Source organism: Nelusetta ayraudi, unplaced genomic scaffold, assembly GCF_046127955.1.
Source record: "Nelusetta ayraudi isolate G7.1 ecotype Tasmania unplaced genomic scaffold, CSIRO-AGI_Nayr_v1 ptg000135l, whole genome shotgun sequence".
Classification (NCBI taxonomy): domain Eukaryota; kingdom Metazoa; phylum Chordata; class Actinopteri; order Tetraodontiformes; family Monacanthidae; genus Nelusetta; species Nelusetta ayraudi.
Window position 1 is genome coordinate 11673657 of NW_027466185.1, and position 27493 is coordinate 11701149.

The following is a 27493-nucleotide window of genomic DNA, read 5'->3' on the forward strand; positions in this document are numbered from 1 at the left end:
GCAAAAGTAGCGTCTATTTATGGCTCTCCTGAAGCTTGACACTATCGGGGAGGAATGAAATGGGAGTTTCTGTTTGTATCCTGGAGATGGAAATCTTAGCCCCAGTAAACATTTTTTTTTGTTACTGGCATCTTAAATGGTTGAAGCGGCACAACACTTACACCTCTTGACAGAGTGGCAAAGTTAAGCGCTGACATCATGCAGCTGCATCTCCCAGAGTTCATTGCATATGAGCTGCATCTTCTCACCTACGGTCGCTGCTGTCAAGGACTGGCAGCAAAATACTCAACAAACGCACAGGAAAAATGTAAGCGTCTGTGAACTGCTGATTTAGAGCCTTGTTCCAGGTGCCTCATAGCTTAACGCCCACATTTTAGCTCATTGTTGTACTTGTGCTGATTTTGAATAATTGACAACAACTCAAAAATGAACAAAATACTAAGTTACTCAAGTCAATCTCATGGGAATTTATACACCGTTTTACAGGGTAAGAGTGACCATAGTGTGAGGTCATAGATTATATATATTTAAAAAAAGAATGAAAAAAACATGATATGGTAGCATTAATAATCTTCCATTGTGGTTCCATAATTAACGTCAGCTGTCTCACACTCCCGGGGTTTGGGAAGTCTCTAATCCTGGACTCCTGAACAAATCCCAGCTCAGTTACAGCCGCTGGACCCAGAGGGTGGAGTTCAGCTGGGAAATGATCACAACACAATGCAAAAGAAAAATTACAAAACCTGAATGTCACTTAAAAGCTTAACTTAGCGGAGAGACTGCGTTCACACGTATTGCTGCTGCATGACAGGTGAGAGGGTTCTTCCACCAGTATGGACAAGCAGGAAGTTAATATAGGAGGGTGTCAGCGGAGGTCATCACACTGCAAGGCCCTCTAAACTGTTGCTGAAAGTCTTACGTCATTCCTTCAGAGAAATGTCAACAATTGCTGGGTGCTGCAGAAACAGTGACACATTCTGGTCATTCTAGTCAGTACACTGTTATTTTAATATGACAGTGACAGTCACCATGCCATGCATACAGCCTCCTGCAAGCACACTGGACTTTTGCCTTCTCATGCCTCAAGGAACCTTCCACATTTGGTATTAGACGGTATTAAATCAGTGAGGTATCAACGCCCTTTCTGACATCACAAATGGCCAATGTGTGTTTGATTTCAAACATTCTGAAAAATCGAGCAAGCACGACAAACAAAAAAATGTCCTGTTTCTGGGTCGTGCAGTGACAGGTGAGAGACACAAACTGTTGTTAGAAACCAATGGTGTGGAGAATTTTTCAAAATATGAGACCTTCAAAGTCAGCATAAAACCAAGTTTAATTTCACCATACTTGAAAATTTATGAACAATTCAAACTCTACTGCATATCATTTACCACCTGCCACCCACAAACCGATCATTTGCACCGATCTGTGGCATCTATCAATATTTGCAGGACATGCATGCAGAACTTAAGCGGCTGCGCTATTTCTGACCGTGAGATCGAGTTGCAGGCAAATGATCTGAGGCAAATACTGGAAGCGGAGTGTGGAGGGGTTCCTCTGGTGACCATCCAGCACTGCAGTGACCCACAAGACAAACTTACCGGAGCTCTTTTAGAAATCAACCCCGGTGGTATTTACACACACACACACACACACACACACACACACACACACACACACACACACACACACACACACACACCCTAAGATCCCTAAAATAAAATATGTATTCAGAATTAAATCGAATGCGTTATTGTGATTTTTTTTGGGGGGGGTTCTATTCATAGTTGTGGATTGTTTAGTTTAGTAAAAGGTTTTACGACTGCCACAAGTTTAAAAAAATATCTTAAAAATAAAAAAAAAAATGAAAAAGTTCTCAGTAATTGTGAGGGTGGGGTTATATTTCTTTGAAATAATCAGACCAACAATTAGATTGTTTACTAGCTATCCAGTAATTAGAGTCAGTAGCTTTATCAGCCTGTTGGTTACTGTGTTTATGTATTATGTGAGAAACATTACACTGATAGATGCCGGAACTCTTTTCAGCCTTTCAACCAGAATAACCTGGATGATTGACAGTCCTGGGATGTATTCGTGGTGAGTATTTAAAGCAGGGCTGCATGTTTTACTCTAATAGATCTGATGAGTTGCTGTAACAACACTGCGCTCCACTCAACAAGATGGAAATCCTCCCAGTGGGACAGTCACTTCCACCAGTCGCTGTATAACCAATCAAAATAGGCCTTAAAAGAACTTTCTTAAAGTGAGATTTATTCTTGCTCCCTGTCGTGTCAGAGGTGTTCTCTTTGTGAAGTAACGCACGGTTAAAATAGAAGACAACACAGAAGAAAATGAGGATTTAAATCATTTGGAGCAAAGTCTGCACAAAATGAAAGCACATCCCTGGAGGTTTATTGACAGATATTTTAAAATCAGCTGAACTGCTGCATGCATGTTGAAGTAAAAGACAAGAATCAATCTGACAGATGAAAACTTGTTTTATTTTTTATCCTCAAGCCAAAGCAACGACTGGTGTCTCATGACAAACCTACAAAATGTTTCTTTAGCATATTACCGTTGATGTTGATGTTGTTGTTGTTTGTCATTTTGGTCTCCAATATAGCAGAGTGATGTGATTGATTATCCAAAAAAAAATGTCCAGCTCCCTTGAAAACTGCCTATTTATCCCTTTGTTTACAGCCTCCTGTGAAAATATACAGTCTGCTAACAAATGTATTATTGGACCTTCCACGTGTTTGAAAGAGGACAAAAATATGGCGGAACATACACCTCTTAAACAGGAGAGCTATCAATGACATCACAAAGGGACAATTCTAAGCTGTCTGTCTAAGCACAAGTGTAAAACAACTGGAGTAAAAGAAGTACAGGGTGGGCCATTTCTGTGGAGCTCACCGACAGAATAGAAACTTATCACTGAACTGTGCCTTTAAAGCAAAATCAGCAACACAACACAAGAAACATTGTGGGCCAAACTAAGAACTTCTCGACAGAACAGGAAGTGAGATCTTGGCAGACTGGGCTGGAGGTTAGAAGACCAGGACCTGCTGCCAGAGCCACACAGCAGGGTCGCTGCCCAGAGTGGCAGCACAGCAGGAAACCACATGACAAGAAAAAGATGCGACTGACGTGACTGCACGCAGTTCCCAGAGCAGCAGAGCCAGCAAGAGGCCTTCACTGCAAGCTGGGAAATTCTGCCCACAGCTACCACTCTGTTTAGGGTTATGTATATTTTTGAGCAGAACATCCAGAAACAATGGCTTCCATTCAACCGATACACACACTTAAAACACACACGCGACTCTCGGCGCTCTCGACTTAAGTTTCACTCCGAGGACAAAAGTGTGCAGCTGTTGCTGCATCCAGGCTCGAACTTCCTCCATACGTTGCTGTAATCCAGCTGCCTTGCGGCTCTTATCACTGCCGGTGCACATGTTGGACCTGTGCCATTCAAACACCGGACCCAAGTGTCACATGGCGAGTCGCACAAGGACCACCAGACTCACAACTGCAGAACAGGAAGGCCAGAGCTCAGCCTATCGGGTCTGAATTAAAGAAAAATCAGCACTGTCCAGTTCCATCGTGTCAGCCTCCAGGTACAAGCATTTTCAGTCATGTTAGCCTCCTTCCAATCAGCTTCTGTTTGGCCCACATTTACACAAGTTTTAATGTCAAAATGAATATTTTGTTTTGCAGTTTGGCCTTTTAAAATGAAAGGTGCCCCTGCAACCATTTACAGAGTGAAATCTTCTGATAACACAGCCTACTTTCCAGCTGTGTAAACTGGCAGAGCAGAGCGCCTGAGAGCACTGTGACGTCACACTTCCCTTTCCCTAGTGCATCACACTCCCAGTGTCACAACACACCAGTAGGAGGACTAAAACAAAGATGGTGACTTGCTGAGCTCCATCCCTCTATCAAAAGAAAGATGTGTTGGAGCACTGCAGTGGTCACCGAAGCCATGCGGATTTGCATGCCGCATGGCTTGTGCACAGCTGCACAGTTCTTGTGCACCTGTGAATAAAACATTCTGCATATTCTGCATTCCAGGTTATTGTTGCTGCTGCAAAGTCACACAGTAAAGACGTGTCCACATTTAGTAGCTCCCATCTAAATGTAGCGTCAGTTATGACGAATCCAAGAGGCAACCAGCAGTAGTGATGTGACGTATCACAAATATATATATTAGTATATAAATTAAATAGAGACAATCTCAAACGGAGGACAAATGAGCAACTTAGGTCAAACTAGGACCAGGAGACGGACACAAAGCTTTAAAACTCCTGGTTATTTCACACCAGTTTGTACCAATGGGAAGCCTCCAGCACTCTGACTGCGCTGACAGTTAAAAAAGGTGACAGAAGCAAAAGTCTGTCCAATCACCCTCTAAGTGTTGTTTTCACTCTGTAAACACTTTCTATGGCTCCGCTACCAAATAGATGGATGAGATGAATCCGACCCATCTACTCCAGTGGTGTTGCTTTGAAGGACTCAAAGCAACACCATGAATCGCTTCCTGTCTAACTTGCACCTAATGTCTCTCTCAAGGTGTCAAACTGCATTTTGCAAATCAGCCATAAGGTGAAAAGAAAATCGAACATCCGTGTTGGAATCATCCCAGAAAGCCACTAAAACACTGGTTCATCCGTCCTCACTCTCTCTTACTCCGTCACAGCGAACCTGTCACTCAGCCGTAACACGGTTGTCACCTGTGTGTGTGTGTGTGTGTGCAACGTGCACAAGGAGATCCGTCGGTGTTGGGTTTACCTTTGTACTTCTCCCTGACGTTCTCGTAGGCCTGCACGTAGTCCTGCTCCTCGGCCAGCCGCTGGCCCGCTTCAAACCCCGCCGCTGACATGACTTCACTGACACTGAGCAAGAGTTCCTTCTGCCTTCAAACTTTCTTTTAAACTTTCCACTGGCACCGCTCACACACAGACACACAGACAGAGACACACCCCCCCTTTTTTTTGAGTCTCGCTGCTGATAAAAGCCCTTCTGGCTGACTCTCCCCCTATCGGTCTGTCCCCACCTTCTGTCTGGCCTCCCCTCAGTCCCACTATTGCCTCTATAAAGCCGTGGATTTCATTCTGGACCACCACCAACACCACTCGGCTTGAGAAATACCCACACACACACACACACACACACACACATACGAGACCCTCCCTCTTAAAGGCACAGAAGCAACCACACAAATTTAAAAGATTGATAACCCCTGATGTCACGAACAAAAAGATCACAACTCCACCCCAGATAGACAAACAAACTGAGCTATGCACGTGAATAAACAGCCGACGCAGGCGGGTCATCTTGGGTTCCTGCTGCACACACACACACACACACACACATAGATAGAGTGTTGGGCTGTTTGCAGCTTTAAAATCAGCTCTCTGAACGCTAGTAGTCACGGTCATGTCATGAACCAAACTGGATGACGGCACATTTTTAGGGTTTAAATGTCAGCGGACCACACCCCCCTGTTCCAGAGCACAGCACTGGATCAGCACTGGATCAGCATTGGATCAGCACTGGCGCAACCAGCTCCATGGCAGCAGACTCAATGAAAAAAGTATGACAGCAACAGAGGATGATGGTAAATTTGCAGGACTTTGGCACTCAGAGGCAAAAACATGACAAAAAAAATGCTCTGGCACATCATGCACTAGCTTAACTTTGGAAAAATAAAGCAGAAACCTGATTCTGTCTGTTTAAACAGCAATCTGATGGTGTGTGTGACCAAGCCAAGAAAACAAAAGAAAACCCTGCACTTAAAAGTTAAATAAAAGTTAATCTCCAATGTCATAGCAAAAGCTGCACACTGTGTGTCAACTCTGCAAAGACAGCTACTGGTGTGGCTGCAATTTCCAAAGCAATTATTAAATGAATGAATAAAACAACATGTGCAAGTATTTGAAAATAGCCTTGCAAATCGTCTCAGACATGCATGAAAGCCATGTAGCCCGTCGAGCTACGCAAATCAAATGTGATTCACAGTCTTGTTTGGCGCGCAGCCTGAATTGAATGTTTGCGTTAGTGTCAATGAGACGCTCGGGTCGCTCTGCTTTCTGTGCAGACTCAGCGAACACACTGTACCCACGTGAAGATGCGGGCGAAAATGTAAACATTCGAGTTAAGGTGAGAAACAACGTCATGGGGAATAAAGACTGCAGGGCTTCCTGCAGCCACAACTCTCAGCTCTTTATCTTTAGACACTGTCCTCTAGTGTTCTCCCAACAAAACTGCAGTAACACCTCTGCAGTGGTGGTCTGCAGCAAGCCAGTGGGAGTGCATGCCTGGCCTGCGCTCCTTATGTCAGCATGACACACTGCACTCGTTTGGAGCAAATTAAGAACATTCTGTTTTTTGGGGTTTTTAAGGTCACTCAGCAGAAAAGACAAACTGCATTTCTCTGCACTGGTCGGCTGACGCAAAGTTGAAACAAAAAAACATTTTGAAGAATGAAAAATGCAAACTCAATTTAATATTCTGACAAAGACCAGCCAAGTGTTCCATTCTAAAAGCACTCCTGAATAATTTATCTGAATCGATTGTGCAGGGAATCTTTTTTTTTTTTACTCAGACTTTCATCAAATCGGAACAACAAAGCCTAAACTAGGAGACAGTTAAGGACTCACTTTATTCTTTCAGTTTACTTGTAGACAAAATATAAGACGTCTATCCCAGAAGAGCACAATTATTTTAGTAAGTAAAAAGTCTTTAAATTGTAAATTGACTGCATGGTGCAACATTCATCACGTTCTATCTTAACACAAACAAAATATGAGTGAAGATTCAAGGACCAAAAACCAGACATTTTAAAATACCATCTTCTTACTGATGACAAAACAAAATAAGACCAACCAACTTTTTTAAACTCTGATCAACATCACTGCACAAGGGAGCAACTCACTGTCTTTCAACAATTGTTAATTTAACACTTTGACTATGTGAAAGCAACGATAAAAACTGTTATAGTGACCTTGTCGATAAACCAGCCATGTCATCGACGCAAAAAAAAACCTTATTACAGCCCCGCTGACATCTCATTTAGTGTCAGCAAAGACTTACAAGCAGGGTTAGCATCCAGCCAGACAATCCTGAGTCATGATCGCCGACCCATTAATGCTCTAAGGATCCAACTGAGGCCTTTAAATATGGTAGCAAAAGGGGGCTGTTAGAAATGAGCTTTCCCTAATTGCTGTCATCATCCTCTCAAATTGTCCTGCTGCAGTTGTGTGCACAGAGACCAACGGCAGCATCCAGGGTTGGAGCACTGCTGCAGTGCTCCAACCCTCTGAATCAATATGAGGGATGAGTCGGCATGGGAAAGAAAAAATGAAAGGCGTGGGGGAGAGTGGAAGGGGGGGATTTGTGTTGCTATTTTGTGGCCAGTGCAACCCTCACAGCAACCCAGCCCAGAGTGCTGAGGCAGCAGGTTTCATTATCCCAGCGCTGACAGAGCTGAGAGAGACAGAGGAGCCGAGGAAGCCTCCACAGGACTCCCGGAGTCTCCTGCAGACTGGTGCTGAAGTAGATCAGCAACTCAGGAAGTCAAAGTCAGAAATAGAAATGTTTTTGTCTCAAGGCTAATTCTAAAAAAAATGAATAGGTGACTACCTGGAAAGAGGCGTTAGCTGGATGTTAGTAAGCTAGTTAGCTGCATGGAAGTGATTCATGCTGCTGCTTATTTTTGACATTGAAAAGATAATTATCAAAAAGCAGGTGACACTTGAGAGCTGGCTGGATGAACTTTTGCCACCTCAAGAGTATTTACATACTTTTAATTTTTTTAATTAAATTCAACACTTCAGAAGTTGGCAGCAGCCCGGATGGGGTCCTTCTAACAGAAAGCAACTAAATACAGGTTTAACGGGTTTCAGAGTCATGATACACATGGTTGTCAAACAGTCCCACCACTTTAAAGTAAACTTGTGCCCGAGGCCGGGCTGGATGCAGAACACTGTAGAATTGAGGGGAAATGTAACAAGGGCCGACTGGTGACACGAAGGGAAGCCGAACAACACAAGAGTTTACAACAGCAGCAGCGGCGGCGGCGGCGGCGGCAGCAATACATCATAATACACTTAGCAAATAAGAGATGAAATAAAGCAAAACACAGGTGTGTTGGGAATTGATCTATGCAAAACCAGCAGCAGAGCTGGTGCTCAGGGAGGGGCAGAAACCAGCAGCAGAGCTGGTGCTCAGGAAGGGGCAGAAACCAGAAGTCCAACAACTACAACAAACAGAAGCCGACACAGCTGGAAACACCACCTTCTGTCTTAAAAAAACAGAGACAAGCAGCCCTTCCCCACTCACTCCCCAGACACCTCTGACCACTTCTTCCTGACCGGTACGGACTCCGTACCTGCAATCCTGATGACGGCCCTCTCCGCCGGGTCCAGCACGTCTCCCGAGGCCGACTTGGAGCGCTTCATGCGGTGGTGTTTGGGCAGGTTCCACGGGAGCGTGTCCCCGGGGGAGGGGGAGATGGTGACTGAACTCAGGTCACTGGAACTCTCCTCAGACGCAGCCCTGACCAGAGGCCTCCTCCTGGATCTGGCCTTGGGCTCCTCCATGGTCTGGGTGGACACAGGGAGGAGAACCAGGTTGGCAGTCATGCATTAGCTCTATTAAGTCTCTAATTTTCAATAAAGTTTGTGGTGAACAGACAATTTTTCCCTTTATAAAATCTCAACAAGAATTTAACACTTCGGCACTAACTCCTAAACAATGAGGTGTGCCTTAATTTACACAACTCAGCATTAAGTTGGAGTCCGTGGATCACGTGACGTGAAGCTATTGAAGAGAAAAATTTGAGAAAAACTTTTCACTGAATCAATATTGTGCTATTTCATCATCATAAGACAACAATATGAAAAAATGAAAGCAAAACCTAAAAAAGTTTTAAAATACAATCGTAAAGAGAATCATGACATCAACATGTAAGGTTAGAAATTATGCTGCTGAAGATTTAAGCTTTGCTTATTTGGAACATCTTGAGTCTGTCAAGATCTGTTTAAAAGGTAATGAAACATCTTGTTTCTGATTCTTTAGTGACTGCTTTCCCTCTGCTCTGAGTTTCCTCTTTAGCTGAGTCACTGCCGAGCTATCAGGGGCGTGAGCTGCACCGACGCAGCCTCTCTGATTGGACGGAGCCAAAACTCCCAGGTGGCTCCGCCGCAGTGCTTCAGAAGAGGTTCACACTCAGGTCGGGATTCAGCTACCTGCTATTTCTGGCCACTCGCTGTTTGTAGTCAGGGCTGCAGTGCCGCAACTCCACAGTTTTTCTTTCAGGAAGCTATTTTTAGCCACTTTGATGCACATTTGTCAACTAGAAAAGCGACTCAGCAGAACTCCTAGTTGTAAGGCCCATCCTTTGGTATATGATAAACAAATTGGTTTGCTCTAGAAAATAGAGCAACCACATTCTGTACCCGTGTTTAGGTTTTAATTTACTAAAGCAAACATTATGTTCATGTTTGAATCATGTCTATGGTAAATAAATAAATAAATAAAAACAAATAACAAATACACATTTCAATCTAATATAAGATGCACTCTTCAACATATCAGACACATGTGCACTAATACAGCCACATTAATAATGTAAAGCGTCTAAAAATATCTCTTATCTTGCAGAGAGCGATCTCGAGAACGCCCTGAGGTACCACCGACGGTTGTTGCATAAGAATCCCAAGCGAAGCCCCCATCAGGAAGCAAAGTTTCGATATTTCTGAATAAGATCAAACACATAATGTACAGCAGAAAATAAAAAAATAAAAAAAATCCTCTGCATTTGAATCAGATGCTGGTTGTCGGCTTACTTTTGACCGAAGGTCACTCGATATTGACCTAGTGCAGCTTCTGAGGGCTCCGCAGGGAAGGAAACCGCAGGAAGACTGAGGGTTCGGACATGCAAACTCCACAGACACCCTGAACCTTCACTCTGAGGCCACACCTTTGACCAGAACCGTAGCAACTCGCCAACTACTCTAGGCCCCTTAGTGACGTGGCTGAGCTAATTGTTTGCCGTCCTGTCAACAAAATCGGTGCTGCTGGGAGGATTATGCACCCCTTCCTGCACCCACGACCTCCACTGGCATCACCAGTCTGCCCTCCAGCTTTGAAAACACTGCCTGCTGCTGGTGTGTGGTGTCCGCCCACTAGTACCGTCTTCAGCCAAGCGAGCTGATCCAGAGTTGCCGGGCAACCCTGAGGAGCAGTGGTGAGCACGCTCCTCAGGCTCCTCACACTCTGGAGCAGTGGCAAAGGAAGGAAGTTGCAAGAGGTGGGTGTGTATGACGCTGGAAGCTAATCAAAGCTACTCTCTCCAGACTTTGCACCACTGGTGGCCTTCCTCAACACTAGAGTTGAGCATTAGCAGAGCGTTGGAAGGTGTGTACGGTGTCGACCCTCCATCCAGCACTTGAGAACTCACATTAGGAGTCTCTTTACTTTGGAACCCACTCAGACACACCTGGTCAAGCAGCAGCAGCAGCAGCAGCAGCGCCGCAGTGACACCCGGCCAGACCCACCTGCAGCTTTCAGGGCTGATGACAAACCACCACCAAGACGCTAAACAACCACCACCGCAACGTCCACTGACGTATTTCTCTCTATAACACGCGTTTTCAAATACAGCCCCTGCCGAAAAAAGAAAAAAAAAAATCACGATGACACTGTTAGCATGCGCGATGCGGAAAAGAAATGCAAAAACAAACACACACGTAGCAAGAGCAACATTCTGGATGCAGCCTGTACTCACGCCAAGAATATCCACTTTGACCGCTGCGTGTCCACTCCAGAGAGGGTAAATAGCCCACTGCCTACAGTGCCGACCGCTGCTGCTGCTGATCCGCAGCTCACACGCGCAGCAGCTCGACAGACGCCACCACCACCTCCAACATAGTCAGCTGCAACCACCGGGCGTCGCGCCTTCGTCGTCCGGCGTCCTCCAAGCCCCGAGCGCCGCTCACAGCCGCAGTGATACGGGCGACACGGGGACAGAAATTCGCGCCCGCATCACACTTGGAAGCCGGAGTGCGGTAGAGGCTGGCGGAGGCACGCGCGCAGTGCGGGTATGCAGGAGGGATGCGCGTGTGTGGGGTGGGGGTAATGAGCTACGGTCAGATCCACTGCGGCAGGCAAGGTGTGTGAAGGTGTGACCGACTAGATGGTTAAAATAAATATTTTTGCTCAGAAATGCATCACGACCTTGTAGTGTTTTTTGTTTGTTTTCTTTAGCTCAGCTGTGTGATGACCATCTTACTGGATGCCAAAACACACCCTGAGGAGCTCAGCAACTCTCACACGTCAAGCTGATGAGCTTCTGCAACAGAGACTGTTGCTCTGAACGTTTCATTTTCACCCTTTGATGTCCACGTCAAGAAAGAGAAGCACACAATTCAAGGCTAATTATTGACTATGGGAATATATCCCTTTGATATTCCTGCTGACTCAAAATTAAGAGTCATCATGGATGCAATCATTTTCCTCCATGTGATGCAGTCTAAACTTGGAGCATCAGAACAACTGAGTGACAACCACTTTGATGACAACTGAACTACTTTCACTGAAATTGATTTCACCAATTTAAAACTACATACAAATCTAAAAAAAACTTCAATTTTCCTCCTCCAAATGTTCCAAGATGCAAAACGTGCAACATTTAATTGGCACCTTTTATGAAAAAAAATAAAATAAAAAGCACTGAACACCTTTGTGCTTTCAATGTGAACCTGTTAGACGCATAAATTTGTTTCCCTTCAGCCTGCGAGTGTTTTTTTTTTGTGATTACTCTTCCAAATGAGGCCAGTTGTCCACAGTTCAAATTAAAAAGTGTCCCGCTGAGCAGTTACATAATCCTAATATGGTGAAAGAGTCCGCCCGCCTCATCGTTAGCCTCCCAGTCAGAGAGTAACTGGATAATCGGGAACATTGGGGAGCCGCATCAGAGCACGTGGAGGTCCAAGCTAGTTTGCTGGAAATGATGCGTGCCGTTGGAGGTGAATAGCACGCTCCTATTCACCTCCAACAGCAGTGCCAGCTTCATTTCCATTCTACTCAAAGGTCAGGCAAGAGCTCTATCTTATGCTGTTGTCACATGAAATCTGATTTTTGCAAAACAATTGAAACCACCTTCGGGATGTAGTTTCAAATCGCATTTGGACAGATGCGTCTCAGTCTGAACAGCTCCAAACACACCGATTTTGACGTTTTTGTCCGTGACGTCACTCTACGCGATGCAAGACCCAATGATGTGGCCCAGTCTAAACAGAGCCAGATCCTATTTGACACTTGTTAAAAACAGTGTGGACAGTCAGCCGGATTTGAGAAGGAATCTGATTTGAACCAGGTTCACCTGCAGTCTGAACGCAGCCAAAGACCCTCAGCTGTGGACGGTTCTCTCTCGTTTATAAACCCCGGTGGAAGTTGCCTTTCTACGGTCAGCAACCGGTTGACCCATTCTGACCTTTGACCCCTGAAATAAAGCATTTTTCTTCATACTAGACATTTTCTCTTTCTGGGGACTACGTCACATGGTTGCATGTGAAAATACCACGAGATCAGCACTTGCTGAAATGCTGAGTTTAGCCCACTGACTGCATGTAAAGAAGGGATTGCATTTACAGCTGGCACCACCTTCAGTTTCCGATTCCTTTTGAAATCTGACAATTCCATATGTGGATGTGTGGGTGGTACCGGAGGTGAGCAGCTATGATTGGAGCATGAGTGCAACTAATGGCCCAATGTCCACCCCCCCTCCCCCGCTGGTGAGCCAACTACACTTTGCTACTGAACTAAAGCCACCCCATGACTTCATGGTCATTTTTACTTGAATTTTGTCCAATTTAAACGAAATGGACATTAGTGCCTATTTAACTTTTTTGTGATTTAGACCAACAATCAGCAAGTCGTCTTCACTACACCTACAAGCCTAGATGCGTTGAGTTGCTGCCTGATGACATGTTTGTCTAACAGGTGATTAGGTGTCTTTAGTGTAACATTTTTAGTGAAACACGATGGAGAAAGTGGCCTCAGCCAGGAAACAGTGTCCTGAATGACACACGGTGGAGAAACAGCCGTCACCTTCTCTGATCCGACTCCAGCCACTGTTTCCATCCCGAACTTGTGATTGTGTCTCCTCCGCTTCCTCCCCGCCGGACGCAGTGACTCCAGTCCAGATGCCTCAGTCTCCTTCGCCTCGGCTTCCTCTGAACAGGCGGAAGCGGACGGCTTCTGCTTGGGCTTTTTCTTCTTCTGAAACAAACGATACCCACAGTTTGACATGGCAACCCTGATAAACGTAGCAGAGCTGTGATGTTTTGTAAGTCCAGCTTGAGTTGCTGTTTTTCTTGGGGTTTTTCAGCAGGAAGTGTCAGCCACTACACGGTGATTCAGAGTTTCTCTATCCAAAAATAAGCTTTGGGGAAACATTGTCGTAACATAACACAACGTAACTAGCGATTACAGCCAGAAGAAGTTCACTATGCGGAAAGTTTGCCCTCCCCGGTGGAAAACAGCAGCTCCTACAGTTGGCACATGCCCGCTAAGCCTGACAAAAGCTTCCTCATCGGGTCTGCGTTGATGTGATCAGTGCTGTCAGGTAAACAAGCGGGGCTTTGTTTGGAGAGTTTTACAGTAATTGAGCAGAGAGAGAGAGTGACATTTTTGGAGGTCTCGGGTTTCAGAAGAGGGAGTCTGCAATATTTTCAGACGTCAAATGTGAATTTTGAGACAGCACCATCATTGTGTCACTTAGAAGTGCTATCCGTTTTTTATCGTTTGGGATAAACGGTGGCCTTGTGTCACTCTCATATAATCTGCTGGAACACTTAGAAGGGCATGATTGTGATGTTGTGTCTTTGCCACGAATTAAGACAGACACAGTAGTGTGACAGCCGTCTGCATTGTCAGAGCTGGAAGAGGGCTCTCCTTCACTCATCTGCCAAAAATCACACATGGCCACAATGAAATGATTCACACAGAGTCCAACATTTTCTCTGCCGTGACCCCTGAACCAGCACCAGATCACAGTCTAAATATTCATCAACCCGCCTCCTGCAGTCACTTCCTGTATTTGAGATCACACATTCATGTCTTTCTTGTGTCGTCCATGAGTTTGTTGGAGTTTACGCGGGGGGAAAGCTGCAGCATTAAAATGGACTTTTGCTGGCACGTCACTGCTGTGGCAACAAAGAGCTTCAATTGTGGAGCCTCTCAGAGTTATCGCACACAGTGGACACACAGCACTCGTTAACAACGTGTCAGAACACTCGGAGAGTCTTCACTCACAACCCAGCTCACGAACCACTTGTAGAGCAAAGCTAATAGTAGAGTTGGCACATGATAAAGCTGCAGCTGCCGAGGGCTATTGGGACAGTAAATACGACAGATCATTGGTAAATGATATTGGCAAAGCTTTTTTTCCTGCACACCGGATTATTGAGCATGGAGGCTCGAGGGGGGAAAGGGTGTGTTGCATGTATAATTTTTTTTCATAATAACTTGTTTTGTGGAGGATAAGAGTCAATGCTGCAACATTTAACATTTTAAAATTAAAAAGAAAAAGTTCCATTAAAATACAGCATAACTGCCTCAATAAAGACTCTTACTTGTGGATGGGGCTCCTTTGGGAAGAAGTTTTCATTTTATAGCAGTTTTAACTCTTCAAATCTTCAAACTCTATTTTGGAGCAGCCTTGCTTAAAGTGATCATCTAAAACAAGAACATTTTAAGCTGATTCAGAAACAGCATGTTTAGCCCTCTGTTTACAACGCTGGGTTTCAGGCGTCAGGCCAAAATCAGGTGACGTGAATTTTGCAACAACAAAAATATGCTACATAGATTGAACAAATTACTACAAGAACTTGATTTTCAATCCAAGCATGTTGCATAAACTTCAGGTATGGGGCTTAGAAGCTGACAATATAACAAGTTGACTGTGGTTTGGCACCTCTCCTCACTGGGGACTGCGCGTCTGACGATAATCCAATAGTAAGTGAACGAGGACCCCTGCTGTTTAAAGTTAGTATTGCAAGCAGCGTGTTTCGTTTGAAACCACAAATGTCAGGGAAATGTCCGTAATTGGGAGAAAAAACGGAGAGGGGAAAAATGACTTGAAGATGATGATTCTCTCACCTTAGCTGAGACTTTGGACTTGGAGTCGTTTGTCATCACTATTAAAGAGGAAACAGGACAAAAGTTGACAAAATCAGGGAGGAAATGCAGTTGTGCAGAAAAGCAGATAAAAACAACTCCCTGCCACCGTTTAATGCAAGCACTCAGATGTTAAGATGCAGTTCAATGTGAGTCTGCAGATCCCTGCAGTGTGCAGCTGTGCTGTCACCTTTCGTCAAATTTAGAACGTATCATTAAGCCCACATTCTCCAAATGCAGCTCAGCTCCAAAGTGGAGTCTCGCATTCCTGGAGAAGTAAGTACTGCTGAGGAGGCTGCTCGAATTTTACTGCTCTGATACAAATAAAAGAGCCCCTGTGTCTTGCACAGGAAAGCACATTTAGACAAAAGTCTGAGCAGCTCCAACCACAAAACAGAGTCAAAGCCAACACTAGTCCAGAGAGAGAGAAAATGCTGGAAAGAAACCATAGTGGGTTTTCTTTCTTTCTTTCTTTTCAAAGTTGCAGGGTGCATGCTGGGACAAAATATCTGCTGAGAATCATCTCATGATTTGGAGCTCCAAAGTTAGCGGAGAGCCTATCAGAGGCCTCCAAAACGCCTACACTAGGCACAGCTCCGGGCCCACCTACCTGCCAGGTACCTCTCCAGGGACGGAGAGGAGCTGCGTCTCCACCCGAAACAGACGAAGAAGAGCCAGAGTAGGAGGGTGGCCAGCACCAGGGCCAGGATCCACAGGAGTTGGACCACAGCCGGGTCGCTCACAGCCCAGGTTCTCAGGACGTCCATGCTCCCTTTTCCTTTTTTTCAAGTTGCACCAGTCGAGACTCCAGTATGTGGCTTCCAGAGGGTTGCTGCAGCGGAGTGTGTGCAGCAGAGGGCCGTGTCGTGTCCTCACAGAGCAGCAGCAGCAGCAGCAACAGATGGATAGCAGCTGTTCCACGAGGAGCCCTGCTCAGACCTCAGCCAATGTCAGCCCTGCCCCGGGTGGAAAAGTGTGTTGGCCGCTGTGTGTGTGCGCGTGTGTGAACGTGCGAGTCTGTTGCACTTTATTGAGTCCTGGAAAATGCTGTGTGTCTGCAAGTGTGTGTGTGTGTGTGTGTGCGTGTACATAAGCAAAGCAGCTCAGAGGAGTGGTTTGGGTGTCACAGTCGCTTAAAGCACCACTCCCATACTGACAGAGAGGAGGAATCCTCCCAAGGTACCAGCACCGGCCGTAAATGTCAAAGGGCGCCTCAGAAAATGCACCTGGGGCGGCTGCTTGCTTCATGCACAAACACCGACGCAGAGGCTGTGGTCTCTACAGGAGAATAGACGCAGCGGCTAATTACCACAAGCCACCACATTATGCAGTCAGGGCCACATTCCCTTTTGACACGCAGGGTGACGATTGTAAAGAAAGGAGTTAGCGTAGATCACAGGAGAGAGCCGACAGGTTTAAAGGTTTTTTCTCTTTATTAAATCTTTCAGCACCGTTTATAGATCTTGCTTGATTATCACCCCCAAAAGGGGGAAATTAGCCCTCTGTTTACATTATCCTGCAAAGACATAATGTTTAATCCTGATTCCTCCTATTCTGAAACACTGAAAAATTAATGAATAAAACATTCAAGTAAACATCACAGTAATATGGGGCCTGTAATACTGATGGATGCTCCGCATCTTGTGCAGTAGTGTGTACAGCAGACAGGCAAGTAAATATTTGCTCAGGATGTGCTGCTGAAATGTGATGGTAAAGCTGGCTACATAAACTGATAGAATCAGGTGGGTGTGGTTAAACTCAACAACAGCAACAATGTTCATAAGTAGAGTTTCGTTTATTTTCTGTTAATTATTACTTCTTTTTTTTTTTTTAAAGCAAAAGTAAATGCAGACGCTCCACCTGGAATATGTAGCCACAGTAGGCACTGTGACTACACAGAGAAGATAAAAATAGCTTAACAGCACCACCTAGTGGAAGAATCCTTAGAAAAACACTCGGGACAGTTTTACAGAGGGCTAAAAAATGTTTAATATTTTATAAGCCCAACAATTACGCACATCTCTCAATATAGCTTAGTTAATGATAGAAATAATAAAAGGACTCAGGCAGCTTTACAAATGACTAAAATGTTAAATATTTCATAAGGCCAAAAATCATACACAACATTTCGAAACAACAATAATTCTTCATATAATTGACAATAGGAATTAAATAAAATAAACAACTAGTGGAGTAACAGGGGACTGGTAACTTCACACTCTTGCTTCTGTTTTTTTAAAGGTCTGAAAGTCACAATGACGTCCCCAAAGTCACGTTGCATCCTTCACACCTACATACTGGTTTAGTAGAATCCCGAATCCTGAGCAGCCCAGTTTGGAGTCTGAAAAAGAAAAGATTAGAATTATTGTACAATCAGAAACTAAATGCTTGCTTTGTTTTCTAGAATTAGATGCCCTGATCAAAGATGCTGGCAGAATTTTGTTGTGTGCGAAACGACTGACAATTGAAACTTTCTTTCATTCTAACAGTGGAGAAAATATCTTTTTTTATTGTTCACTAAAGCCAAAAGCGCACCAGACACAAAACAAACCCACAGTACTGAGCCTGAAGTATTATTGCCAGACATGAAATGCTAAATAAAAAAATAAATAAATGAAAATCAAACATTTCATAACAAGGTCACAGTGGATTTTGGGCAGATGGAGAATGTTTTATTAATGCTTCTTCCGTTCTAACATGTATTCCTTTGAGTACGAATATTTAAAAATTAACCCATTAGAAGGTCCCAAGTTATGCAAAACTCACTTCACAGGTTGGATCACACCAACTTTTTCTTTTTCACAACTCCCGGTCGCAGTCAAAAACACGTGAACGGACACGGAAGCGGCGGCCACAGCTCAGCTGTTTCCACGTCGACACCCACCTCGTTCCTGCTGCTGTGGGCCATCTTCTTCTCGATGTTCATGGCCAACATCTGGCTACGGAAGGACAGGCTCTTGGTCTTCTCAATCACCTGCTGGTACGGCGACACGGCGTTGTTGCCCATCACCACGTGACCCTGGCGAAAACACATTTTGCATTGTATTGATTATCCAGTCCGGCCGATCCGGCAGGTAAATCCCAGGGAATGAAAGCGCAGACGCCGACATAATCAGCAAAACATTTTTTTTTTTGTTGATGCAATGGGATTTCGAGCTGATCAGACTAAGGTGTGAGAGGTGGATCAGCGGGGCCTCACCAGTTTGGAGTCGATCTTGGCGTCGAGCCTGGCGTTGCGAATGAGGTTGACGATCCACCTCTCCGCCTCCTCGGGCGTCATGTTGAGCTTGTCTGCCAGCATGCTGAGCGGAGAGAGGGAGTGCAGGAGGGGGTTGGGGGGGGGGGGTTCAGTTGAGAAAACCTCCCTCGGAGCAGCTTCAAAAGATGTTGCTTTTTTTAAACGCTCAAGCAACATGAGTAAAAGTCAAGAACACTGTGAATTAAAGCAACAGCGGAACATCCATCACCTGAGCACCGCGGATATAAAAATATATTGAGTTTTGTTTTGTTTTGTTTTTCAAATAAAGAGAGAAACGTTCCTTTTTAAGTGAAATCGCTCAGTGTTCCTGACCCATGAATGGATTTCAAGAATGGCAAACCTGATGCTGATGCATTGATGAATCCGACAAAACGTCTCAAAGATGAAGAGGCGGGCGTTCTCAATGAAATCTTCAAGGCAAGCCACCAAAAAGAAGTCATTGACGAGGACCTGAATGGAGACAAAGCAAAGTCACTACTCCAGACTTCCTCATTCACTGTCACACACACACACAGAAAAAAAAAACATCGAGAGTACGGCAAAGCAAAGGGAAAAAAAGAAAGGTGAAAAGGACTAAATGATCCTGCTGTTTGGAGAGGACGTTCTTAGACACACCGTTGTCCAACACAGGAGCAAGTCGCAAAATTTCAGCTTCACAACAGTGATAAAAAAAATACTTCAGCTACCATTTTGTCCACAACAGCGCTGCACAACAAGCCAACGCCATATGCAGGAAAGCACTTCCTGTGGTCTGGATGGTCGTCCCCTCATCCACCCTCACATTAGAGTGTTTATAAGAGTGCTTCGCTTTGACTTTCTGATTAGGAAATCAGTGCTGTGTTGTGTTTTAAAGCTCCAATGCTAGAGTTCCAGAGAATAAAAGAAATAGTGTAAAGAACCTTTACTTCAATTCTTGTGGTTTGTAGTTGACTAGAAAGGGGTTCCTTCCTCCCCGTCTGTGCCTCTTGAGCACCAAATTTGCCCTGAAGTTCAAATTGTGAAAAGCCAAACCATAGTGAGAGCTATTCCCACACGGCCATATCATATCCGATCATTTCAAATCTCCCATACATATGTATACGAATGTAAATGAGTCTGAAGGTGCTGCCGTTTAAAAAAAATAGTTCAACACCTAAAGTAAAAATAAGGGGAAAGAGATATGTTGCATTTCAATCATGTAGGATAACGAGGGATCAACCGTCACTGCGACGCCTCTCGCAGTCTGTGGTATAAAAGCAGTCGAGGATGCAACGTCGCATGTCGCCCAAAATAAAACTCCAAAGACAACACGTACAGCAGCGCTGCAGTGACTTGAGTGGGCCACACTGTTTGAAAGCCCAAACTGCATATAGATGTAAAATGTTATGAATATATTACAGCGCGGGTTTAAAGATGGAAGATAAGAATTGCTGCTACTCAGAGTGAAATAACACTGTAACGAAATGATGGGTCGAGTAGAGTCAATTTCTAAAGCTCCCTTTAAAATAGAGCATCAACTGCAAACTGAAACAGTGGTGTGACATTTACAATCCACAAGAAAAACATTCTCCAGCCAGCAAAATAATAAAGTGCCCAGCAGAATGACTCAATACTGTACATTCCTGTCACTGTACCCACTTCTTGAAGCTGCTGCAATATCTGCATAACTCACAGAAATAACTTACAGGTAGGTTTTGCCTGGAGACGATGCAAAGTGGCCCTCAAACACAACTACAAAAACACGAGTCAGGGGTTTGGAAAGAAAAGGCGAGAAGTGCCTGAAATCTGACAGCTGTTCTGCTTTGTACATCGCACTGAAGAAAAAATTAGGAGCCGGCAAATCAGGCCAGACATGGATTTGCCGGGGGGCTGAATAGCTGCAAAGTTAAACGCCGGGGACTCAGGAGATCAGAGTGCCGTGGCCGAGAGCAGCTTCCCATCAGCCCTGCGTCCCAGGAGGCGGCTCACTTTCATGTGCCAATTTAGGTCGGTGCACCATGACAAACGCGCGCACGCACACACAGACACACACAGTGCAGGACACGTCGCTCACCGACTCGCACTCCCTCAACTTCTTCTGGGCGCTGTCGAAGTCAAAGTTCACGTACAGACACTCCACGAACTCTGTGATTGGGTCCTTGTAGGTGTACGACTCCTGGGGCGTTCAGAGAGAAAGGGGGGTGGGGGTGGATATCATTAAGGCGTCGACTTAATCCTCCGACTGCATTAGCAGTAATTTGTGAGGCGGTTAATGAGCTCACCTGCTGAATGACTTTCACCAGGTCTTTGAGCACTTGCCGGCGCTTTCGCACATCTTTGTTGGTGATGACTGCCGTGGTGAGGTAGCGCAGGATGTGAGGGCACATGGTCTGAATGGCGTTCAGGTACCTGCGAAACACACACACATCGTCAGCAGCTGTTACATCCGTATCAGAACCAACTGGAATAGGTACTGACTCAGAACTTTTAGGTTGCATTCAGACTGCAGACGAATCTGATTCAAATCAGATTCCTTCTCAAATCTGTTTTCAGCAAGTGTCCAAATGGGATGTGGCTCTGCTCAGACTGGGCCACATTATTGACCCATCTGAGAGGTTGCTGTAGCAACGACATCGGAGCGGAGGCCTGGACATTGCCTGGAGCTCGGCTTGAATGGAGCTACAGTATCTCCCCACACACTGATGAGCCAATGACTTTCCTCCTCTGTCCAGCCACTGCTGTTTTCTACTGCTTCTGTCTGCTCCATTAGGTCACAGCTCTGCACCTGGAATGGCGCCCTCTGGTGGGGCGCATTGGGTCTGCCGTCGCGTAGACTGACGTCACGGACAGTCAAAACCGTTCGGTGTGTTTGGAGCTGTTCACACTGAGACGCATCTGTCCAAATGAGATTTGAAACTACATTCCATGTTCAGACTGCAAAAGAGCCGTCCAGTTTCAATCTGGATGGGCTAAAAATCAGACTTTAGCTGGCAGTCTGAACGCGGCTTTAAAATGACGGCAACCACAAACAGATTCAGGCCAATGAGATTTGGACCATCAGCTCAGAATGAAAACAGCACCGGCGGCCCCGACTTTAAAACTTTGCATCTGATCCGAGTATGAAGAATGAAGACACTCACTGTGGCTGGTAGAGGAAGAGTTCGATGATGTTGTCTCTGCCTTTGGGGTGGTTGAAGAACACAAACAGGGACCAGTGGATGAGCCAGGTCCTCTGCTGGAGTGACTGGAGAGGGGAGCTCACAGACTGCGAGCAGAGAACGCACAGAGGGTCGGCTACGGTGCAACACAATCATGGTGAAACTGAGCGATTCTGATGGTAGCGGACGAGACTGCCGCTGAAACTGCACCAAGTGGTCTTGTAGGCATATGTGAGTGACACTGAGATATTGCTTTCGCAATACATACATTGTTGTCGATGGTCTCCCGTAGTCGGGTGAGATCTTCCATGGCTGCTTCCCAGTTCTGCATGAGAATCTCCGAGGCCAGTTTCCCCCACAGGGAGCTCAAAGCATTCCGGTCTGTTGAGGGAACCTGGAAAAAGCAGGAAATTCAGTAAACCAATCAAGAAATCAGGTGATAATAAATCTAATGTAATCCATTGTTGCCTGTGGGAAAAGTTTTGCTTTTGTTTTTGTTTTATAATGGAATTATTCTTACCAGGACGCGGAAGAAGTAGAGGTACTCCGCTGCGCCGGAGTAGTTACCACACTCGTACTGGAACTTGGCGTACCGGTACAGGGTGTCCAGGTATTCTTGACGAAACTGACAATAAAGATAAGAGAAATACAAACTTTAACACTCTTAACAAGACTGACAACTAAAAAAAGAGAGGTTCTCATTCACCAGCTTCAATTTCAATAATTGATTGACATTATTATAATCAAGGTAGGTCACTTGTCGATCAGCCTGAAGTGAGGTCACACAACGCTGCCAACTGACACTCAAAGATGATTTTATTCGAGGATGCGCAGCTGAGAGAATGACTCATTAGGGAAATGTGCCGGCACCTTTCGTCTCATGAATAAAAAGAAAAGGCTCTCCCGACTAACAAGGTCACGTTTGAGAGCAGCAGGTTCAGTGAGACCAGCTCATCCAGAACAAAGACGCCGCCGAATTTTTATGTGGTTCTAACAACTTCAAACAAAGATGTGTTTTACAGAAAACTTTGGTGGGTGTTGGTCTGCGAAAATTTGGTGAAGACCCCCCACTGGCTCCCAGTGGCAGCTAGTTGTTATGGAAACTAAACCACAGTGTGAAGCCCACCTCTGCAAATCCTACAATGCAGTAAAACGTCTCAACCTGAGAACTTTAGAATTCAAATACTCACATTGTGTTTCTCTGAAAGGTAGTCAAAGAGCATCCGCCCGTCCCTGATTGGAAATGTTAATTAGAGAGGAAAGTTCAGTGAGACGAGACTTTCAGGTTTAATGCCACTGCGAGTTTCTGGAACTAATGGGATGTTTTGCTCGACCTCGTGGACTGCATCTGTCGGGTGGTCTCCGGGTCTTCAAACATCTTCACGATCGGCTCCGTCTCTGACTGGAGCTGCTTCAGCTGCGCCACCACAGTGCTCCTCTTCTCCCTCAGAGCTGGAGTGACAGAAACATTTGTCTCAGATATAGGGATAGGGATGTTAACAATTAATTGATTGTCGATTAAGAATTTAATAGATTAAATTAAATTAGTCGCAATTAATTGAACATTTTTAACAATGTTTTTTGGGGGGGGTAAATTGCATGGTGTATACCTGTATACCTAGAAGACTAGAAGAACAACTTCAAAAAAAATAGTTGAATGTGACCCATTAGAAGTGAACCTAAAGTCAGAGGATAAATGTTTAGGGTGTTTTTACTGTTCTCTAATGTAAAAATCGGTCACATTGGACCCTCAACATTACAGCGCTTATAGAAACAGGCACATCTCATGGCAGAAACTCTGCATTTGGTCATGCAGATGTAACCAAGACCTATTGAAGTTCAAACCAAGCATAATGGGGAAAAACAGAGGATCAAAATTAATTTAAACACAACACGGTTGCGGTTGTGGAGTATTTCAGCAACCCTCTGACTAACTGACATTTTTATACACAACCATGTCTGGGGTCGACAGACGACGGTCTGAGAAAGAGAAAATATTCAGTGAGAGGCTGCTCTCTGGGTGAAAATGCCCTGCTGGTGCCAAAGGACCAAGGAGAATGGTCACAAACAAAGGCAAAAGGAACTCAAGTAACCACTCAGTCCAACTGGGCCTGCAGAATCTCTGAACTCATCTCTGTCCACCCCTAAAACAGATGGCCTGCAGCAGCGAAGACCACAGTGGCTGCCTTTCCTGAACGCTAAGAACAGAAAACCGAGACCATAATTCACTCAGGGTGACCACAATTGAACAGCGGACGACTGAAAGAAATGTTGTCCGGTGTGATGAGTCACGATCTCTCCTATCAAGACTGTGGAGGAGCTACCAATGGCTATTTCCAGCAAGTAAGCAGTCGCTTAACAAAGACCAGGACATTTCAGACCAGTGTTTTGAACATGGCAATGAGATCACTAATCAAAATGGCCTCGGCAGTCACAAGGTCTTTGGCCAATCAAATATCATTGGCAAATCTGCAACCATTGTGTGTTGATTTCATGTTAACAGAGACTTAAGAATGTTTCCAGCATCCAGCTGAAGCCACGAGAAGTTCTGGAGGCCCCAGACCAGTCCAAGCAAAGATCACCTAATCACCTGATTACAAATTCAGTCATTGCATTCACTTAGCAAATACATTACACCTACTTGACTCATAACCATCAAGGTGAAGTGCCACATCTGGATAAAAAAAAAAAAACAACTGTACCAAAACAGCCCAGTGATTCTTACAGTGTGGGATTTCTTTGTCCGCGTACAGGTTTTTGTAAACGTCCATGGCGAAATCCACCATGTTCGTGTCGCTGAGGAGGTCCAGCTTTCCTTGAAGTAGCTCCTTTTCATTGTAAATCTGCAAATTAAAATGAGGAAAAAAAGGAGACCGAGTGTTTCATGTCAGGCCCGGATTTACAAGAAAAGCACCAACGAGTCACAGACACACATACATTAATACATTAAGATGACCTCCAGCACTGCACTGATGCCTACTATAAACCAGCCAGCTGATGATGCTAACAGTAGTAGCTAAACAAACGCAGCTATGCCGGCTAACCATAAAGGGGTTCAAATTGATCGTTTTTAAAATGACTGTTTGTGTAAGTCCATGGAAATAAACGTATCTTGTTATATGCAAATGCGTAATTCACTCCGACAAGAAACTGCTATTTATTTAGCATTAGAAGCTTCTAGGATGCTAGATTGGAGCTACCAAACTGGAGCTTACCCAGCCGGCGAGCCTGAACCCTAACAACCGTCGGCGGCGTTTCGAGGCGTAACAACCAAACAAACAACTAGACATTTCGTAAAGGTAGGAAAGCCTGCGTACCTCTTTCACGGACAGAAACTCTAAAAGAGGAAATACCAAGTGTCTGTCCAGAAAATGTGCTATCTTGGTGGTAAGATCGTAGTCGGCCATGGTGCACGCCTCCCTTCTGTGAGTACTTCACGGACAAACGTGCGGTAGTTGACGGAATTCTCGCAGTTACGTAGTTTCCGGTGGGCGCGGTTTCTTCCGCGCGTTTTTCCCATGATGGTCTTTCTTGTAATAATAATAATAATAATAATAATAATAATAATAATAATAATAATAATAATAATAATGATAATAATAATAATAATATATTCATACATCCAAATATAGAGGTTTTTTTTATTTTTACACAATTCAAATGTCGTCTCTTTATTACAACAGAGAACTACAAGTCAACTACATTTTCATTAAAAAGTACAGGATTAATATCTTCGCCTTATGACAGTTGGGATAGGCTTCAGCAGAACCCCGTGACCCTGAGCTCAGGAATAAGCGGGTAGTGAAAATGGATGGATGGATGGATGCATGGATGGATGGATATCTAAAATGATCACCAAATAATAAATAATTTTTTTGTCATGAAAATGGCTATATAAGTAGAGTCTTCTCCATCTTCTGGATCAGCTATAAGGAAGGGTTTCGGTTCTGAAAGCGTGAAACAAACTCTGCTGCTTTTGGAGGACCAGCGAGGTGATTGTAATCATTGCAGCACTTTGATAACATGTGACGCATCAGTTAATGTGGAGTAACAGGGCTCCTCAGGCTACCAGGGTAGTTTTCTAGCGCACTCCAGCCCCGGTCACAGAGTCAATAGTCATTGAGATAGATTGATTTTAAGGAGGTGGGTTCTGTGGTTTCCTCAGTCTTTTCTGGTGGTTTTATAAAGCAGCAAAGGCAGATTGGTCAAGCATCTCTGTTCTTGCTGCATCTTGCATTTATTCAGATCTTGTTTTTTAATTTAAAAATACTTTGTAGAATTGTGAATAAATTATTTAAAAGTAACAGTATTAGAAAGGTTGTGCTAAGATTTCTGTGCCATTAAAGCCTTTATGGCAACAGAGCTCAGAGTTGACCAAGCATGCGCCCACACAGAGGGCGAATCCAACTAGTCGATATCTGTTTATAAATCAGGTTACTGTAATGGTGTGGCTCAAACAATAAATCCACAAAGTGACAGAAAGTCATTTCAGAGAGATGTAATATCCTTCCCCAAATTATAATCAATCTTTATGGTTGTCATAAACATAATTCCACCTAGCAACATATCCGCGTACAGAATCCAGGCTTGAAAGATTATCACTGAGTCACACTCTGATGCCTCAAGGCAAACATAAAAGTGCATAAAACTGCTGTCTTATCACTCTGAAAAATTTTGGCCCGTTTCCTTAAGCGCTTTGGATTGGCTAAGACCTTTTCATTGTTCTAAAATGGCAAGGAAATCAAATCAAATCCAGCTTTGACAAGAAACTCACCTACTTTGCAGGGTTTTTGAACGTCTAACACACAAAAGCACACAAGAGAAATGTAATGTCATTCTCCTGGCACGCATCCTCAGCTCCTCTCTGTCCATCCTTGAGGGCAGCACAGATCCATCTCTGCAAACTGGCTACCTTCCATTTTTCATTTTTTCATTTTTTTATTTTTTTATTTTTTTTATTTATTTTACTTCTCATGAGAACATGCGCCAGCTGGGTCTACAGCACTTCAGAGAGGGAGCCAAGGATTTAATAAAGACATAAGAGCAGGAGGCAGACGAATCTGATTAATTACACTCAGAGTATCATTCTATAAAATATATGCATATATATATATATATATATATGTATACACATATATTTCTGTGACACTGCTTGTAATATCCTCCCTGAGATGATAAATCTAATTCACTGCTTCCCTGGGAGATTTGCTTTCCGCCAGGCCGTGTGCGGCTGCCGTGCTGCTCTCGGGAGCCAATGACGATCGCAAGTGTCAAAGCAAATGAATTTCCATCCTTTGAAATGAAAGTAGCACAAACAAGACAGCGGGGACAACAGCCAGCCAAAATGTCCTGGGGACGTCCATCCTCTCCCCCGAAGGTCCACCCCCTGTTCAGCTTTCCACAGCTTTCACACCGTCGGCTGAACTGTGTTTATCCAAATTGGTGGCAAGCAAAACCGGCTATGGCTTGTGGGCTCGTCGGGTGGGACAGCAGTGCCGCAGTCACCAGGCAACTGCAGTGAGACGTGGACTTAAATCTCAGTAATAGCAAGAAAATGAAGCGTCGTGAGAGGGGTGACAAAGAAACAAGCCTGTTTTAAACCATTTCAATGCAAAATCAATGATGTCACTCTGGTTATATGGCCCATAACACAAACACACACACACACACACACACACACACACACACACACACACACTAATAAAGACATTTTCTAACACATGATGTGCATGCAAGCAAGGCTGTCATTACACCTGAGTAATACACGATCATAAAGTTTTGAGAATGCAATTAGTATTTGCTGTAATCAACATTGTGAGCAGCAACAGAGAGTTTATGGCCACAACTGAGCTCTCAATAAAGGGCTGCCTGAGGGTGATTGTTCCAGTGAGGTCTAAACATCTTTTTTTGTTTTTTGTTTTTTTAATCAGCTCTG

At 44.5% G+C, this 27493-nt stretch overlaps 2 protein-coding genes across 9 annotated transcripts in view; both read right to left on the reverse strand.

Moving 5' to 3' along the window:
• The window catches only part of pleca (plectin a), a 78685-nt gene extending 62720 nt beyond the window's left edge, over positions 1-15965 (reverse strand). For 5 of the 8 annotated variants that reach the window (XM_076011941.1, XM_076011939.1, XM_076011940.1 and 2 more), the window contains exons 1-4: positions 15794-15965; positions 15166-15203; positions 13114-13284; positions 8390-8603 (exon numbers count right to left, since the gene is read on the reverse strand). In XM_076011941.1, the coding sequence (XP_075868056.1) occupies positions 8390-8603; positions 13114-13284; positions 15166-15203; positions 15794-15950 (580 nt within the window). In that variant the 5' untranslated portion in view covers positions 15951-15965. Of the gene's footprint in view, positions 1-4788; positions 4975-8389; positions 8604-10789; positions 10933-13113; positions 13285-15165; positions 15204-15793 lie in introns of those variants that run through there. The other 3 variants (XM_076011953.1, XM_076011949.1, XM_076011942.1) reach the window with 2 other exon arrangements.
• Positions 15966-16959: 994 nt separating this feature from the next.
• On the reverse strand, positions 16960-25033 carry eif3eb (eukaryotic translation initiation factor 3, subunit E, b). Its single transcript, XM_076011991.1, has 13 exons — positions 24876-25033; positions 24284-24401; positions 22893-23010; positions 22749-22791; positions 22079-22183; positions 21827-21952; positions 21541-21665; positions 20683-20809; positions 20475-20576; positions 18783-18892; positions 18383-18485; positions 18068-18202; positions 16960-17524 (listed from the first exon to the last, which is right to left on the reverse strand). Exons 1-13 carry the CDS (start codon positions 24963-24965, stop codon positions 17486-17488), a joined length of 1341 nt encoding a protein of 446 aa, XP_075868106.1. The 5' UTR covers positions 24966-25033; the 3' UTR covers positions 16960-17485.
• Between the last annotated feature and the right edge of the window lie 2460 nt (positions 25034-27493).

What these genes read in the sequence shown, in the direction of transcription:
- eif3eb (XM_076011991.1), bottom strand. Translation starts at nt 24,965, where the DNA reads ATGGCCGACTACGATCTTACCACCAAGATAGCACATTTTCTGGACAGA. An exon ending in TGGTGAAAGTCATTCAGCAG is followed by an intron (nt 20,577 to 20,682) that starts GTGAGCTCATTA and finishes TGAACGCCCCAG; the next exon opens with GAGTCGTACACCTACAAGGA. An exon ending in CCCACAGCAGCAGGAACGAG is followed by an intron (nt 17,525 to 18,067) that starts GTGGGTGTCGAC and finishes TTTCTTTTTCAG; the next exon opens with ACTCCAAACTGGGCTGCTCA.